Source organism: Tamandua tetradactyla, chromosome 12 (genome assembly GCF_023851605.1).
Source record: "Tamandua tetradactyla isolate mTamTet1 chromosome 12, mTamTet1.pri, whole genome shotgun sequence".
NCBI lineage: Eukaryota > Metazoa > Chordata > Mammalia > Pilosa > Myrmecophagidae > Tamandua > Tamandua tetradactyla.
Window position 1 is genome coordinate 25,494,156 of NC_135338.1, and position 17,480 is coordinate 25,511,635.

Genomic DNA, 17,480 nt, shown 5'->3' on the forward strand with positions numbered 1-17,480 from the left:
TCATTTCATAGTCAGCTCTGTCCTCTTTCAATTTCTGTCCTCTTTCAATTATCAGATACTTTCTCTCAGTGACTTCTAGCTTTGAAAGAAACTCATTTCCATATCATACTTTGTAGGCATATATATGTGCCTGTTTTTAGTTTGTTCATCTACCAGAATGCAATATACCAGAATAGGAATGGCTTTTAAAAAGCGAATTTAATAAGTAAAAAGTTTGCAGTTCTAGTAAATTAAAGTGTCCAAATTAAGGCACCAACGATAGGTTCCCTTCACTCGTGAAAGGTTGATGCCATCCAGAACACTTCATCAGCTGGGTCTGGTTGGTGTCTGCTGGTCTTTGTTCTGATTCTGTTGCTTCCAGTTTCTGATGCCAGTGGTTTCCTCTCTAAGTCTCTGTGGGCATTTCGCTTAGCTGCTCTGGGACAGAACTCTGGGTTTCATTTCTTAGCTTAGCATCTGCCAGGGCTGGAGATTTCTTCTCTTGAGGTTCTGGCTATTTCTGAGTCCTTGCTTTAGCACCTGGGATATTTCTGCCTCAATCTCCAAATACCTATGTTGGCTCTGTTCTAAGCTCTCTCCAAAATGTTACCTCTTTTAAAGGACGCAAGTAAACTAATCAAGACCCACCTGGAGTGGGTGGAGTCACATATCTAATCAAAACGTCATACCCACAATTGGATGTGTCACATCTTCTTGAAGATAAGCTGATCAAAAATCTCAGCTCTACAGTATTGAATTAAGATTAAAAGAAATGGCTGCCTCCACATGATTGGGTCAGGATTAAAACATGGCTTTTCTGGAGTACATAATATTTTCAAAATGGCACAGTGCCAAAACTCCTTATGGCATAAGGACAGTGCCTATATATACCTGGCTTGGATGCTGTTGCTATGTGATGCTACTTGTAAACTCATTGGCTAATAGAATTTTAATAAGTATGGTGAGTAGAAATTTACCATTTAGCTTTTACACTTGGAGGAAGTTTTTCAATCTTCCAACAGTGAATATTTGATGAATTCAGGTATCTGATATGGTGTAGCTGCTGTGGTATATGCAAACTAAACTGGGTAATTAGAAGATAAGACAATGTTTTATCTTTTGGTCAAGTCACATTTAGGGGGAAATGCTGTAAGAAACACATAAGTCTTTGATGTGCAGTAAATTACCCTTTTGTTTGCACATGTATAGAGTCATTTGAAAGTTTCCTTTCAATTCCGATATTTTTGTTACCTATATATGTTTAAAATATTCTTTGTGTCTTTTTTTTTTTTTTAGGACTTTTTATGTCTCTCCCCACTGGAGCTTATGAAGATGACTGGCTTTAGTTATCAAGGTGTCCATGAACTTCTGTGTGTGGTCAGTAGGGCTTGTGCCCCACAGATGCAAACGGTAATTTTTTTCTTTATCTTTTTTTTAAACTAAATGATTCTTTATCTCACTGAAAATCTAAATCTTTTTGGGATGAGACAAAAACAAAAATAGAGACAAGCTACTCAAAGGTATCAATTCTAAATATCTCCTCTAATGAGAGTATTTGTGAAAAATGTATGTAGTTTATAACTTCAGGGGAGATAATTCCTAAATGTGGGGTAAGAGGAAGCTTTTTACCTCATATTGATAGTGTTATTTCAGTAGGTTAATTGTATTCCTTTCCTAGTTCGTGGTTTCAGAGACTAGAAAGGTTTGCTTCCTCCCTGTTCTAGTTTGCTAGCTGCTGGAATGCAATATATCAGAAATACAGACTGGCTTTTAAAAAGGGGAATTTAATAAGTTACTAATTTACAGTTCTAAGGCTGAGAAAATGTCCCAATTAAAACAAGTTATAGAAATGTCCAATCTAAGGCATCTAGAGAAAGATCTTGGTTCAAGAAGGCTGATGAAGTTCAAGGTTTCTCTCTCAAGTGAGAAGGCACATGGTGAAAATGGTCAGGGTTTCTCTCTCATCTGGAATGGCATGTGGTGAACTTGACATCATCTGCTAGCTTTCTCTCCTGGCTTCCTGTTTCATGAAGCTCCCCGGGAGGCATTTTCCTTCTTCATCTCCAAAGGTCACTGCCTGGTGGCCTCTCTGCTTCTCATGGCTATGCCATTCTGCTCTTTCAGAATTTCCTCTTTTCTCCAAAATGTTTCCTCTTTTATAGGATTCCAGTAATCAAGACCCATCTGGAATGGGTGGAGACACATCTCCACCTAATCCAGCTTAACAACCACTCTTAATTGATTCACATCTCCAGGGAGATGATCTAATTAAAGTTTCAAACATATAGTACTGAATAGGAATTAGAGGAAAGGGCTGCCTTTACAAAATGGGATTAAAACATGGTTTTGTAGGGTACATACATCCTTTCAAACCGGCACACCCCCATTGTTGGTATCTTTTGGGGGTTGGTATCTTCTGGCTGGCTGGCAATCTTTTGGGGTTCCTTGGCTTTTCTGTTACATGGCATTGCACATGGCAGCATCTTCTTTCTCCTCCTGGTTCCATTTATTTCTAACTTCTAGCTACTCTGTGGTCTTCTCCAAAGTCCTTCAATAATAGAATTAAGATCCATCCTGATTCAGTTGGCCACACCTTAACTAAAAATAACATTTTTGAAAGGTTCTATATGAAATGAGTTCACACCCACGCAAGGTTTATGATAAAGAATATGTTTTTTTTTTCTGAGGTATATAACACAGTCTTCTGCAGTTGTTTTTTTCTGTTTTGTTTGTTTGGGTAAGATTTGCAGACCTCTTAATTTTAGAATGCTCCATCTCTGTAATGCTGGCCCATAGCATTATTACTACTCTTCATAATAAACTACACATAAATTTTACTTTATTCATTTCTAAATGTACTTTATTTATGTATTTAATCACTAATTTATTGGTTGAATAAATGGTTGTTTAAAGTTTATCCTCATTCTTGAAAAAAGTTGAAGTTTCTTCAAACTTTTTGTCTCATTGTGCATGTAGCTTTTCAAAATATACCTTTTGTGCATAGTAGAAAAAAATCTTCTTTTCCAAGAATGAATTGCCTAAGAGTCTAGTCAGTGCTTTTCAAATGTATTTATTTAAGTGGATTGTAAATTACTTACTGTGGTAGTTAGCTTCAGGTGTCAAATTGGCCAGGTGAAGGTGCCTAGTTCCGTTGCTGTGGACGTGACCCAATAGCATGTGAAGCGCATCTGTCATTGATTATATCTGTGGTCAGATAGGGGGAGTGCCTGCTGCAGTGAATGATGTTTGATTTAATTGGCTGGTGCTTAAATGAGAGAGCTCAAAGCATCACAGCCCAAGGAGGTCAGAATACCTCATCTCAGCACTCATAGTTTAGAAGGAATTACCCTGAGGAAAGCTGTTGGAACCTAGATGCCTGAAAAGAAGGGCAGCAGAGATTGCCCTGTGCCTTCCTGTGTAAGAGAGAATCTCAGATGAAAATTAGCTGCCTTTCCTCTGAAAGGAAACTATATGTTCTTAACTAACAAAGTTATTAAAAGTCAATCCATCTCTGGTGTGTTGCATTCTGGCAGCTTTGGCAGACTAGAATACTTACCTTAGTATCTCATTTTGAAATTTGGTAATTGCTTAAGTAGGGTACAATTCTCTAAAGGAGGGAAAGAATGTTAATGTTATTTGAAACTTCTGAAAACAATAAACATAAAGTATTTTCTTTTATTATTATTTACTAATTTTTAAAATAAAGTTGTAGGTTTACAAAAAAAACATGTGAAAAATACTGATTTTTTAAAATCCCATGTACCCCTGTATTGTTGACACTTTGCATTGGTGTAGTACTTTGGTACTATTAATGAAAGAATATTAAAATAGTACTTTAACTATAGTCCATAGTTTACATTAGGTATATTTTTTCCCCATATACTACCCTATTATTAACACCTTTTACTAATGTTGTACATTTTACATAATTCAAGAAAAGGGAACACTTTTACACTTACACTATTAACTCTAGTCTGTCATCTAGATCATGTGTTATAGAGTACTTTTATCCTCTAATTTGTGTTCTAGTAACATATATGATCTAAAATTTCCCCTTTCAACAACATTCACATATATAATTTGCTGCTGTTAATTATGCTCACAATAATGTGCTTCCATCACCACCATGCATTTCCAAACCTTTACATTAACCTAAATAGAAACTCTGTACAAATTAAGCATCAACTTCCCATTCTCTACTCACGGTCTATTCCCTGGTAATTTATATTGTAGATTCTGACTATATGAGCTAGCTTATTCAAATTATTTCTTATCAGTGAGGTCATACAATGTTTGTCCTTTTGTGTCTGGCATATTTTACTAAGCATAATGTCCTCAAGGTTCATCTGTGTTGTTACATGCATCAGGACTTCATTCCTTTTTATGGCTGATAATATTCCATTGTAAGTTTATCTGTTCATTGGCTGATGGACACTTAGGTTGCTTCCATCTTTTGGTAATTATGACTAATGCTGCTATGAACATTGGTGTGCAAATATCTGTTTGAGTCTCTACTTTCAATTTTCTGCCTTTGTACCTAGTAGTGGCATTGCTGGGTCGTATGGTAACTCTATCTATACTTCCTGAGAAACTGTCAATCTGTTTTCTGAGCAGCTGCATCATTTTACATACTCACCAGCAATGAATGTTCCTGTTTCTTGACATTCTCTCCAACACTTGTAATTTTCTGCTTTTTAATAATAGCAATTCTAGTAGGTATGAAATGATAGCTCATTGTGGTTTTGATTTGCATTTTCCTAATAGCTAGTAATGTTGAACATATTTTCATGTGCTTTTTAGCCATTTATATACCCTCTTTGGAGAAATGTCTACTCAATTCTTTTTTTATTTTATTTTAATGCAATTTTATTGATATATATTATATACTCACATTCCATGTGTTCTAGTTTGCAAGCTACTGAAATGCAATATACCAGAAAAGAAATGGCTTTTAAAAAGGAGAATTTATTAAGTTGCAAGTTTACATGTTCTAAGGCTATGAAAATGTCCAAATAAGACACCAACAAGAGGTCACCTTCACTCAAAAAAGGCCGATGATGTTCAGGGTTTCTTTCTCAACTGGAAAGGCACATGGTGAACATGGCAACATCTGCTAGCTTTCACTCCAGGTTTTTTGTTTCATGAAGCTCCCCCATTTTTCTTTTTCATCTACAAAAGGTCTCTGGCTGCATGGGCTCTCCTGACTCTCAAGCTTTTTCCAAAATGGTTCCCCCTTAAAGGGCTCCAGTAAGCAACCCCACCTTGAATGGGTGGTGACACATCTCCATGGAAACCATATAATCAAAAGTTACATCTCCATGGATAATCAAAACGCTCCCACCCAGCAATATTGAATGAGGATTAAAGAACATGGCTTTTCTGGGGTATACCACAGATTCAAACTGGCACACCGTGTAATCATCCAAAGTATACAATCAATGGTTCATACTCTCATCATATAGCTGTGCATTTATCATCACAATTGAGTTTTTTATGAAGAATAACATATATACAAAAAAGGCAAAGCACGCCACAACCATTACTGTAGAACAGTTTTCAGAGTTTGGTATGAGGTACAATTCCACAATTTAAGTTTTTACTTCTAACTGCTTAAAGTCACTGTAAACTAAAAGAAATATCAATATAACGATTCAGCAATCATACTCATTTGTTAAATCCTATCTTCTCTGTTATAGCTCCACCTTCTCCTTTGATCTTTTCCCCCAGTATTCAGGGGATTTGTGTTATGCCCATTTTAACTTTGTCATGTTGGAAAGGGCTGTCAGTAATATGGGATAGGGGATGGAATTTGATGTTTCAGGACTTATCTGGCCTATGAACCTATCTGGAGTTTGTAGGTTTCTGGAAAGTAATCAGAATGAAAGTAATCAGTGTATGAAAGCTTTGTAGAATCTCAGATCAAACCCTAGGTGTTCTTTAAGGTTGACAGGAATGGTTTCTGTTGGGGTATGGCAAACCATGATAAATAGCAATGTGTAGCTGAAGCTTGTGTAATAGTAGCCTCCCGAGTCTACTTGAACTCTCTCAGCCACTGGTACCTTATTAGTTGCAATTCTTTCCCCTTATTTGGTCAAGAAGGCCTTGTTGATCCCACAGTGCCAAGATGAGGCTCATCGCCGGGAGTCATATTGCCAGCAAACTTTCACCCCAGGTGTCATGTCCCCTGTGCCTCTCTTCCATTAGTTTCATAGAGTAGGTAAAGTTCTTAAATACAGTGTCTTCCTTACCCCTGTATTCTCATCTACCTTGGTCCCAACCTGACCGGCTTCATTCTTATCTCTAACTGAAGCCTGATCTATACCTCTTTTTTCATTTTCTCTAGCAGTTGCTGTATGTGGCAATAACTGCAGAATGCCTACTCTGAGTCTTAGGTGTCACACCCAAAGTTCCAGGAAAATACCAGGTTATACATACATAGCACAGCCTCTCAAAATCTAGAAATAACAGTTACCACCCTGGACTAAATGTGACTGCTCTAAGTGCTTACAATTTAGGCCCCATAGGATTTCTTTTTATATTCTGGATATTAAACCCTTATTGGATATTTGTTTTTAATCTCTACTGATGTGCCTGTATTAGTTTGCAAGCTGCCAGAATGCGATATACCTGAACTGGGACAGCTTTTAAAAAGGGGAATTTAATAAGTTGCAAGTTTACAGTTCTAAGCCTATAAAAATGTCCAAACTAAAGCATTCAGAAAAGATACCTTAATTCAAGGAAGGCTGATGGGTCTGTAACACCTCTGTCAGCTGGGAAGGAACACGGCTGGGATCTACTGGTTTCTTGGTTCTGGGCTCCATTGCTTTCTGCCTCTGTTCCGGTGGAGGTTCCTCATTTTGCTTCTCCGAGGCTTGGTTTCATCTCTTTGCTTTCCTTGGCTCTCTCCAGGTTCTGACTTGCTTAACATTTTTCATAGTGATGACTTCTGGGCTCCAAGCATCTCCAAACAGTTGTGTCTGTTCTCCAAGTGTCAGCATCTGTGTCATCTCTTCTCTGAAATTTCTGTTGTTTCTGTAGGCTCTCCAAAATGTTTCCTATTTTAAAGGATTCCAGTAAACTAATCAAGACCCACCTTGAATGGGTGGAGTTACATCTCCATCTAATCAAAAGCTCACATCCACAATTGGGTGTGTCACATCTCTGTGGAGATAACCTGATTAAAAGTTTCTGCCTACGATATTGAATCAAGATTAAAATAAGTGGCTGCCCTCACAAGATTGGATCAGGATTAAAACCTGACTTTTCTGGGGTACATAATACTTTCAAACTGACACAGTGTGTTTCTTCCCCATGATTGCTGTTATGTTTCCTTTTATACTTTCAGATTCTTCCTTATGCCCACACATTGTATTCTTTATATCCTTTTTATGTCTTTATGCATATTTTTCTTCATCTCTTTGATTTGCTTTAGATTTTTTTGAACTTATTTGATTAGTTGTTCCAAATTCTGTGTTTCCCCGAAGTTTTAATTTGTTTCCTGGCTGGAGTCATATCTTCCTGTTTCTTAGTATGGCTTATAATTTTTTGCTGATATCTAGGCATCTGATTATCTTGATGAGTTAATTCTGATAGTCAGTTTTTACTCCTGTCTAGGGTTTTATTATTGATCGACTTTATGTTAAGGCTTCTCTTTGATAAGTTCCAACTTATCCTAGACCTTTAGAATAGCTTGTGTATAACTGATCATATTTCCTCAGTTCTTCTTTATCTTATTTTTTACCCTGGATATGTGGTACAATTTTTAAGATTTCACTTTTTGTGTAATTGTTTCATCTTCAGCAGAAAGCTTTCTTTTCTCTGTTCCTTTACAGGGAATCTTGATCTTTCTCTTTGTTTTTTGTACAGAATTTTCTTCCAGCTCCTGTGTTCTGTTTAAATTCTCTCCCTCACTCACTGCCCTTTTTTCTTATACTTTTCAGTTCTGTATAGACAACTCTGGTCTTACAGCAGTTCAATTCAACCCCTGTGAGGTATTTTTGCCTCTGGTTTCTTCCTGCTCGATGGAGCAAAATGGGGTCAATTCAGAAAGGTGGATCCCTCCAGAAAAGTCTGTTTTGTGTTTAGGTGGTCCAGCCAACTGAAACTGGATTGAGTTAGGATACTTCTTGTACACTTCTACTGTGGTCCCTCTGCACCCCCCTACCTGCCTCCTGCCCCCCCACCGCATAGTCCTTTTGCTTGCATCAATCCCTAGCTCTCTGTGGACTTGGGTCCCTGTACCTGGATATGTATGAAGTTCTAAATCACTGTTGTGGGGGCTCTGTAGTCTGTGCAGGAATTTGAAGGACTTCCGAGCTGCACAGACTGAGTGAGACGGAAGGGAATGGGCAGGTAGTCTAGATGGAAATTTCTTATCTAATATTTTCCTTTTGATTCAATGTTTACTGACTCCCTTTCTAGTTTCTACTATCCTCCAGAGTTCTAAGCAAGTGGAATTTGTCCTTTTCTTCACTGAATCTCTGGGAGGCTCTTTTCGGGCATGTCTTATGTTACCATATTGATGATGTCATCCAGAGTATTTTCTTTTGTTCAGATTTAGCTTGTGGTCTAGGGAAAAACATCTTTATTTTAGGTTATTTCTTCTTTTTTAAAAAATATTTTTATTGTAGGGTGGTACAATGGTGGCTCAGTGGCGGAATTCTCACCTGCCATGCTGGAGACCTGGGTTCAATTCCCTGTGTCTGCCTATGCGAAAAAAAAAAGTATATATATATATATATATATATATATATTTATTTGTTTATTGTAAAAACTTAACATATGAATATTCTTGACATACAAACATTCCATACATGGTGTACAATCAGTGGCTCACAGTATTATCACATACTTGTGTATTCATCACCATGATCATTTTTTACAACATTTACATCACTCCAGAAAGAGAAATAAAAAAGGAAAAACTCATACATACCACACCCCTTTCTCCTCCCTCTCATTGACCACTAGTATTTCCATCCACCCAATTTATTTTACACTTTGTCCCCCCATTATTTATTTTTTTAATCCATATTTTTTTTACTCATCTGTCCATAATGAGTAAATGTAGAAAAGGAGCATCAGACACAAGGTTTTCACAATCACACAGCCACATTGTAAAAGTTGTACCTTTATACAATTGTCTTCAAGAACACAGGTCTACAGTTTTAGGTACTTTCCTCTAGCCACTCTACTACACCATAAACTAAAGAGGGGATATCTATATAATGCATAAGAATAACCTTCAGGATACCCTCTTGAGTCTGTTTGAAATCTCTCAGCCACTGACACTTTATTTTGTCTAATTTCTCTCTTTCCCCTTTTGGTCAGGAAGGTTTGCTCAATCCCTTGATGCCAGGACCTGTCTTATCTCAGGAATTCTGACCCGCATTGCCCTGGGAGTCAGGGGGGAAAGGGCAGTGAATTCACCCACAAGTTGGCTAGAGACAGAGTGAAACCACATCTGAACAACACAAGAGGTTCTCTGGGGCCTAATTTTTAAGTAGACTTAGCCTGTCCTTTGCAGGGATAAGTTTGATAGGGGTGAGTTCCCTCAAGGGCTCAGTCTATTCATTTGGTTGTCCCTATTGCTGGTGAGAATATCAGGAATTCTCCAAATGGGGAAGTTGAATATTTTAGGGAGAACATCTTTAAAGAGACGTTAAAGAATTAGAATCAGAGTCAGAAATTGGCACTAGTCTTAGCTGTACCATTGATTTCATTGTTTTGAATAGCTCGCTTGGTTTTATGGGAGAAGTTAGAAAGTTAAAATAGAATGTTAACTGTATGGGTAAAGTCACATTAGCTTATTGTTATTTTTGAAGCTTGTAAAGCACCAGGAAAACCTTTTTTTTTTTTTTATTAATTAAAAAAAAAAAGAAATTAACACAACATTTAGAAATCATTCCATTCTACATATGCAATCAGTAATTCTTAATATCACCACATAGATATATGATCATCATTTCTTACTACATTTGCATCGATTTAGGAAAAGAACTAGCAAAACAACAGAAAAAGATATAGAATGTTAATATAGAGAAAAAAATAGAAATAATAATAATAAAAAATAAAAAAATATATAAAAAAGGAAAAAAAAAACAAAAGACACACAAACAAACAAAAACTATAGCTCAGATGCAGCTTCATTCAGTGTTTTAACATAATTACATTACAATTAGGTATTATTGTGCTGTCCATTTTTGAGTTTTTGTATCTAGTCCTGTTGCACAGTCTGTATCCCTTCAGCTCCAATTAGATAATGGGTAAGAGGAAAACCTTTTAATTTCACATCTTTTATTCTATTTGGTCAGTATATGTGGCATATTTCCAGTTAGGTAATTAAATAAGAGAGCATGGGATGGAGACTTCCGGAGAAGATGGTGGCTTAGTAAGACGCGCGGATCTTAGTTCCTCCTACAGAACAGCTACTAGGGGAGTAGAAACGATACAGAACAGCTCCCGGAGCCACGACAGAGATCAAAAAGACAGCGTACCCCATCCTGGAACGGCTGACTGGCTGAGAGAACCCGCTCCCGTGAGATCGCCGAGGGGCGCGGGCTTTCCCAGGTGGAGCGGCAAGTGGCCGGAGTCCCTCCCTTCCTCCTTCCCGGGCCAGCTGGGACAATTGGGCAGGCGGTCCCCTCAAGCCGTGGAGGCTGGCGCCCCCACCACGCGCGGCCCCCTGGACCAACTGAGAGAATTGCATCGGAAATCCCCAGGCCACGGAGAACGGTGACCGGGGGGTTCCCTTCCAAAGACGTGACTCCCCGGTCCGGCGGGGAACGGTGCACTCTCCTGGGCTGCGGCGGCTGGCGCCCTCCCGCCATGCTTGGCGCCTTGGGCTGACTAGGAAATTCGGACGGGCGCTCTCACGGGCTGCGGCGGCCGGCGACCCTCCCCGCGTTCAGATCCCCGGGCCAGCTGGCACTCTTCCAAGCCACTTTGGCTGGCGAATCTCCCCCACGGTGAGAGTTTTCCAAAGTTAAAGGACGCACAGCACCTTTTACTGGTGGGACCCGCAGACAAACGTGTGCCACGAGCGCCACCTACTGAGCAGGATAAGAAAAACAGAACCCAGAGATTTCACAGAAAAATCTTTCAACCTGTTGGGTCCAACACCCAGGGAAATCTGACTAAATGCCCAGACGCCAGCAGAAGATAACGAATCACGCTCAGAGAATTGAAAATATGGCCCAGTCAAAGGAACAAACCAATAGTTCAAATGAGATACAGGAGCTGAGAGAACTAATGCTGAATATATGAACAGAAATGGAAAACCTCTTCAAAAACGAAATCGATAAATTGAGGGAGGACATGAAGAAGACATGGGCTGAACAAAAAGAATAAATAGAAAAACTGAAAAAACAAATCACAGAACTTATGGTAGTGAAGGATAAAGTAGAAAAGATGGAAAAAACAATGGATACCTACAATGATAGATTTAAAGAGACGGAAGATAGAATTAGTGATTTGGAGAATGGACCATCTGAATTCCAAAAAGAAACAGAAACTATTGGGAAAAGAATGGAAAAATTTGAAAAGGGGATCAGGGAACACAAGGACAATATGAAGCGCACAAATATACGTGTTGTGGGTGTCCCAGAAGGAGAGGAGAAGGGAAAAGGAGGAGAAAAACTAATGGAAGAAATTATCACTGAAAATTTCCCAACTCTTATGAAAGACCTAAAATTACCGATCCAAGAACTGCAGCGCACCCCAAAGAGATTAGACCCAAATAGGCGTTCTCCAAGACACTTACTAGTTAGAATGTCAGAGGTCAAAGAGAAAGAGAGGATCTTGAAAGCAGCAAGAGAAAAACAATCCATCACATACAAGGGAAACCCAATAAGACTATGTGTAGATTTCTCAGCAGAAACCATGGAAGCTAGAAGACAGTGGGATGATATATTTAAATTACTAAAAGAGAAAAACTGCCAACCAAGACTCCTATATCCAGCAAAATTATCCTTCAAAAATGAGGGAGAAATTAAAACATTCTCAGACAAAAAGTCACTGAGAGAATTTGTGACCAAGAGACCAGCTCTGCAAGAAATACTAAAGGGAGCACTAGAGTCAGATACGAAAAGACAGAAGAGAGAGGTATGAAGAAGAGTGTAGAAAGAAGGAAAGTCAGATATGATATATATAATACAAAAGGCAAAATGTTAGAGGAAAATATTATCCAAACAGTAATAACACTAAATGTTAGTGGACTGAATTCCCCAATCAAAAGACATAGACTGGCAGAATGGATTAAAAAACAGGATCCTTCTATATGCTGTCTACAGGAAACACATCTTAGACCCAAAGATAAACATAGGTTGAAAGTGAAAGGTTGGGAAAAGATATTTCATGCAAATAACAACCAGAAAAGAGCAGGAGTGGCTATACTAATATCCAACAAATTAGACTTCAAATGTAAAACAGTTAAAAGAGAGAAAGAAGGACACTATCTACTAATAAAAGGAACAATTAAACAAGAAGACAAAAAACCTATATGAAGAAAACTACAAAAAACTGTTAAAAGAAATCACAGAAGACCTAAATAGATGGAAGGGCATACCGTGTTCATGGATTGGAAGACTAAATATAGTTAAGATGTCAATCCTACCTAAATTGATTTACAGATTCAATGCAATACCAATCAAAATCCCAACAACTTCTTTTTCGGAAATAGAAAAACCAATAAGCAAATTTATCTGGAAGGGCAGGGTGCCCCGAATTGCTAAAAACATCTTGAGGAAAAAAAACGAAGCTGGAGGTCTTGCACTGCCTGACTTTAAGGCATATTATGAAGCCACAGTGGTCAAAACAGCATGGTATTGGCATAAAGATAGATATATCGACCAATGGAATCGAATAGAGTGCTCAGATATAGACCCTCTCATCTATGGACATCTGATCTTTGATAAGGCAGTCAAGCCAAGTCACCTGGGACAGAACAGTCTCTTCAATAAATGGTGCCTAGAGAACTGGATATCCATATGCAAAAGAATGAAAGAAGACCCATATCTCACACCGTACACAAAAGTTAACTCAAAATGAATCAAAGATCTAAACATTGGATCTAAGACCATAAAACAGTTAGAGAAAAATGTTGGGAGATATCTTATGAAACTCACAATTGGAGGCGGTTTCATGGACCTTAAACCTAAAGCAAGAGCACTGAAGAAGGAAATAAATAAATGGGAGCTCCTCAAAATTAAACACTTTTGTGCATCAAAGAACTTCATCAAGAAAGTAGAAAGACAGCCTACACAATGGGAGACAATATTTGGAAATGACATATCAGATCAAGGTCTAGTATCCAGAATTTGTGAAGAGATTGTTCAACTCAACAACAACAAAAAGACAGCCAACCCAATTACAAAATGGGAAAAAGACTTGAACAGACACCTATCAGAAGAGGAAATACAAATGGCCAAAAGGCACATGAAGAGATGCTCAATGTCCCTGGCCATTAGAGAAATGCAAATCAAAACCACAATGAGATATCATCTCACACCCACCAGAATGGCCATTATCAACAAAACAGAAAATGACAAGTGCTGGAGAGGATGCGGTGAAAGAGGCACACTTATCCACTGTTGGTGGGAATGTCAAATGGTGCAACCACTGTGGAAGGCAGTTTGGCGGTTCCTCAAAAAGTTGAATATTGAATTGCCATACAACCCAGTAATACCATTGCTGGGTATCTACTCAAAGGACTTAAGGGCAAAGACACAAACGGACATTTGCACACCAATGTTTATAGCAACGTTATTTACAATTGCAAAGAGATGGAAACAGCCAAAATGCCCATCAACAGACGAGTGGCTAAACAAACTGTGGTATATACATACGATGGAATATTATGCAGCTTTAAGGCAGGATAAACTTATGAAACATGTAATAACATGGATGGACCTAGAGAACATTATGCTGAGTGAATCTAGCCAAAAACTAAAGGACAAATACTGTATGGTCCCACTGATGTGAACCGAGATTCGAGAATAAACTTGGAATATGTCATTGGTAACAGAGTCCAGCAGGAGTTAGAAACAGGGTAAGATAATGGGTAATTGGAGTTGAAGGGATACAGACTGTGCAACAGGACTAGATACAAAAACTCAAAAATGGACAGCACAATAATACCTAATTGTAAAGTAATCATGTTAAAACCCTGAATGAAGCTGCATCTGAGCTATAGGTTTTTTTTTTTTTTTTTTACTATTATTATTACTTTTATTTTTTTCCTCTATATTAACATTCTGTATCTTTTTCTGTTGTGTTGCTAGTTCTTCTAAACTGATGCAAATATACTAAGAAACGATGATCATGCATCTATGTGATGATGTTAAGAATTACTGATTGCATATGTAGAATGGTATGATTTCTAAATGTTGGGTTAATTTCTTTTTTTCCGTTAATTAATAAAAAAAATAAAAATAATAATAAAAAAATAAAGTGACACAGAAGTTCTGGAAAAAAAAAAAGAGAGAGAGCATGGGAAGTAAGTGTGACTTTAGTCTCTGTTTCCGTGACGGCTTTCAGCTGCAATCTCATTACTTTTCCAAATATAATTCAAGAAGCCATCTTTTGGTCGGGCCACAGTGGCTCAGTGAGAGTTTTCACCTGCCATGCCAGAGACCTGGGTTTGATTCCCAGTGCCTACCCATGGGAAAAAAAAAAACAAAAACGAAGCCATCTTTCTCCTTTGGTTTACATTCATTCTTGCAGAATATTCTTGCAGATTTGCGTCCTACCTGATCAGTTGGTTTAACCTTAGTTTATTCCTTCAAGGAGTTTTTTTTTATCCATTTAATTCATTTATTTTTCCATTTATCCAATCATTCATTCCCTCATTAAATATTTATTGATTGCTGCCCATGAGTGATGTTTTAACAGGTATTGGGGATATTGTCGTGACAAGATACAGTTCCTACCGTATTATTTGTAGTCTGGTGGAGAAGTCAGGCATTAAACAAATATTACTAAATTATTATTATTATTATTTTAATTTTTTTAACATAACGTACAAACACGAACATTCTTACCATGTAGTCATTCCATTTTGTTATATAAACAATAACTCACATTATCATTACATAGTTATTTATTTATCACCACAATCACCTTTCAGAACATTTGCATCTATTTAGAAAAGGAAATAGAAGGAAACAGAAAAAAATTCATACATACCATACCCCTTACTTCTCCCTTTCATTGATCACTAGCATTTCAATCTAAATTTATTTTAACATTTGTTCCTCCTATTATTTATTTTTATTCCATATGTTTTACTCGTCTGTTGATAAGGTAGATAAAAGGAGCATCAGACACAAGGTTTTCACAATTGCAGAGTCACATTGCAAAACCTATATCATTATACAATCATCTTTAAGAAACATGGCTACTGGAACACAGCTCCACATTTTCAGGCATTTCCCTCCAGCCTCTCCATTACATCCTGACTAACAAGGTGATACCTATTTAATGTGTAAGAATAACCTCCAGGATAACTTCTCGACTCTGTTTGGAATCTCTTAGCCATTGACACTTCATTTTGTTTCATTTCTCACTTCCCCCTTTTGGTGGAGAAGGTTTTCTCAATCCCTTGATGCTGAGTCCCAGCTCATTCTAGGATTTCTGTCCCACGTTGCCAGGAAGGTCTACATCCCTGGGAGTCATGTCCCACATAGACAGGGGTATGCCAGTGAGTTTGCTTGTCATGTTGGCTGAGAGAGAGAGAGACCACATCTGAGCAACAAAGGAGGTTCTCTGGGGGTAACTCTTAGGTCTAATTTTAAGTAGGCTTGACCTATCCTTTGTGGGGTTAAGTTTCATATGAACAAACCCAACGATTGAGAGCTCAGCCTATTGCTTTGGTTGTCCCCAATGGTTGTGAGAATATCAAGAATTCTCTACTTGGGGAAATTGAATTTTCCTCCTTTCTTGCCATTCCCCCAAGGGGACTTTGCAAATACTCTTTTATTCACTGTTAAAATCACTCTAGGATTTTCAATTTTTACAGTCAGTCCTGTTGCACAGTCTGTATCTCTTCAGCTACAATTACCCAATATCTACCCTATTTCTATCTCCTGATGGTCTCTGTTCTTAACTGAAATTCTCCAAGTTCATTCACTAATGTTAGTTCATATCAGTGAGACCACACAGTGTTTGTCATTTTGTTTCTGGCTAATCTCACTCAGCCTAATGTCCTTAAGGTCTGTCCATGTTGTTATATACTTCATAACTTTATTCTGTTTTACAGCTGCATAATATTCCATCATATGTATGTACCACAGCTTGTTTAGCCACTCGTCTGTTGATGGACATTTGGGCTATTTCCATCTCTTGGCAATTGTAAATAATGCTGCTATAAACATTGTGTGCAAATGTCTGTTTGTGTCCTTGTCCTTATGTCCTCTGAATAGATATCTAGCAGTGGTATTGGTGGGTCATATGGCAATTCTATACTTACCTTCCAGAAGAACTGCCAAACTACCTTCCACAGTGGTTGTACCATTTGACATTCCCACCAACAGTGGAAAAGTACGCCTCTTTCTCCACATCCTCTCCAGCACTTGTCGTTTCCTGTTTTATTGATAATGGCCATTCTAGTGGGTATGAGATGATATCTGATTGTGGTTTTGATTTGCATTTCCATAATAGCCAGGGTGGTTGAGCATCTTTTCATGTGCCTTTTCACCATTTGTATTTCCTCCTCTGAGAAGTGTCTGTTCAAGTATTTTGCCCATTTTGTAATTGGGTTATCTGTCTTTCTGTTGTTGAGTTTAACAATCTCTTTATATATTCTGGATACCAGACCTCTATCTGATATATCATTTCCAAATATTGTCTCCCATTGTGTAGGCTGCCTTTTTATTTTCTTGATGAAGTTCTTTGATGCACAAAAAATATTTAATTTTGAGGAGTTCCCATTTCTTTCTTCAGTACTCATGCTTTGGGTGTAAGGTCTAGGAAACCGCCTCCTGTTATAAAATTTATAAGATATTTTCCTACATTTTTTTCTAACAATTTTTCGGTCTTAGGTCTAATGTTTAGATTTTTGATCTATTTTTAGTTAATTTTTGTATAGGGTGTGAGATATGGATCCACTTTCATTCTTTTGCGTGTGGATGTCCAGTTCTCTAGGCACCATTTATTGAACAGATTGTCCCAGGTGAGGTGGCTTGACTGACTTATCAAAGATCAATTTTCCATAGATGAGAGCACTCTGTTCTATTCCATCGGTCAGTATATCTATATTTATGCCAATACCATGCTGTTTTGACTGTGGTAGTTTTGTAATGCGCCTTAAAGTCAGGTAGTGTGAGACCTCCAACTTCATTTTTCTTTCCCAGGATACTTTCAGCTGTTCAGGGCACCCTGAACTCCCACAGAAATTTGGTTATTGTTTTATTCTATTTCTGAAAAGTCAATTTTTGAGATTTTTATTGGTATTGTATTGAATCTGTAAATTAATTTAGGTAGAATTGACATCCTAACTATATTTA

At 37.8% G+C, this 17,480-nt stretch overlaps 1 protein-coding gene across 8 annotated transcripts in view; it reads left to right on the forward strand.

The window, feature by feature from the left end:
* The window catches only part of RAD51B (RAD51 paralog B), an 889,743-nt gene that overhangs the window by 4,729 nt on the left and 867,534 nt on the right, over nt 1-17,480 (forward strand). For all 8 annotated transcript variants that reach the window (XR_013160322.1, XM_077122813.1, XM_077122815.1 and 5 more), the window contains exon 3: nt 1,276-1,389. Coding sequence is in view for 7 of the 8 variants with exons in the window: in XM_077122813.1 (XP_076978928.1) it covers nt 1,276-1,389 (114 nt within the window). In the remaining variant the exon portion in view is untranslated. The remainder of the gene's footprint in view (nt 1-1,275; nt 1,390-17,480) is intronic.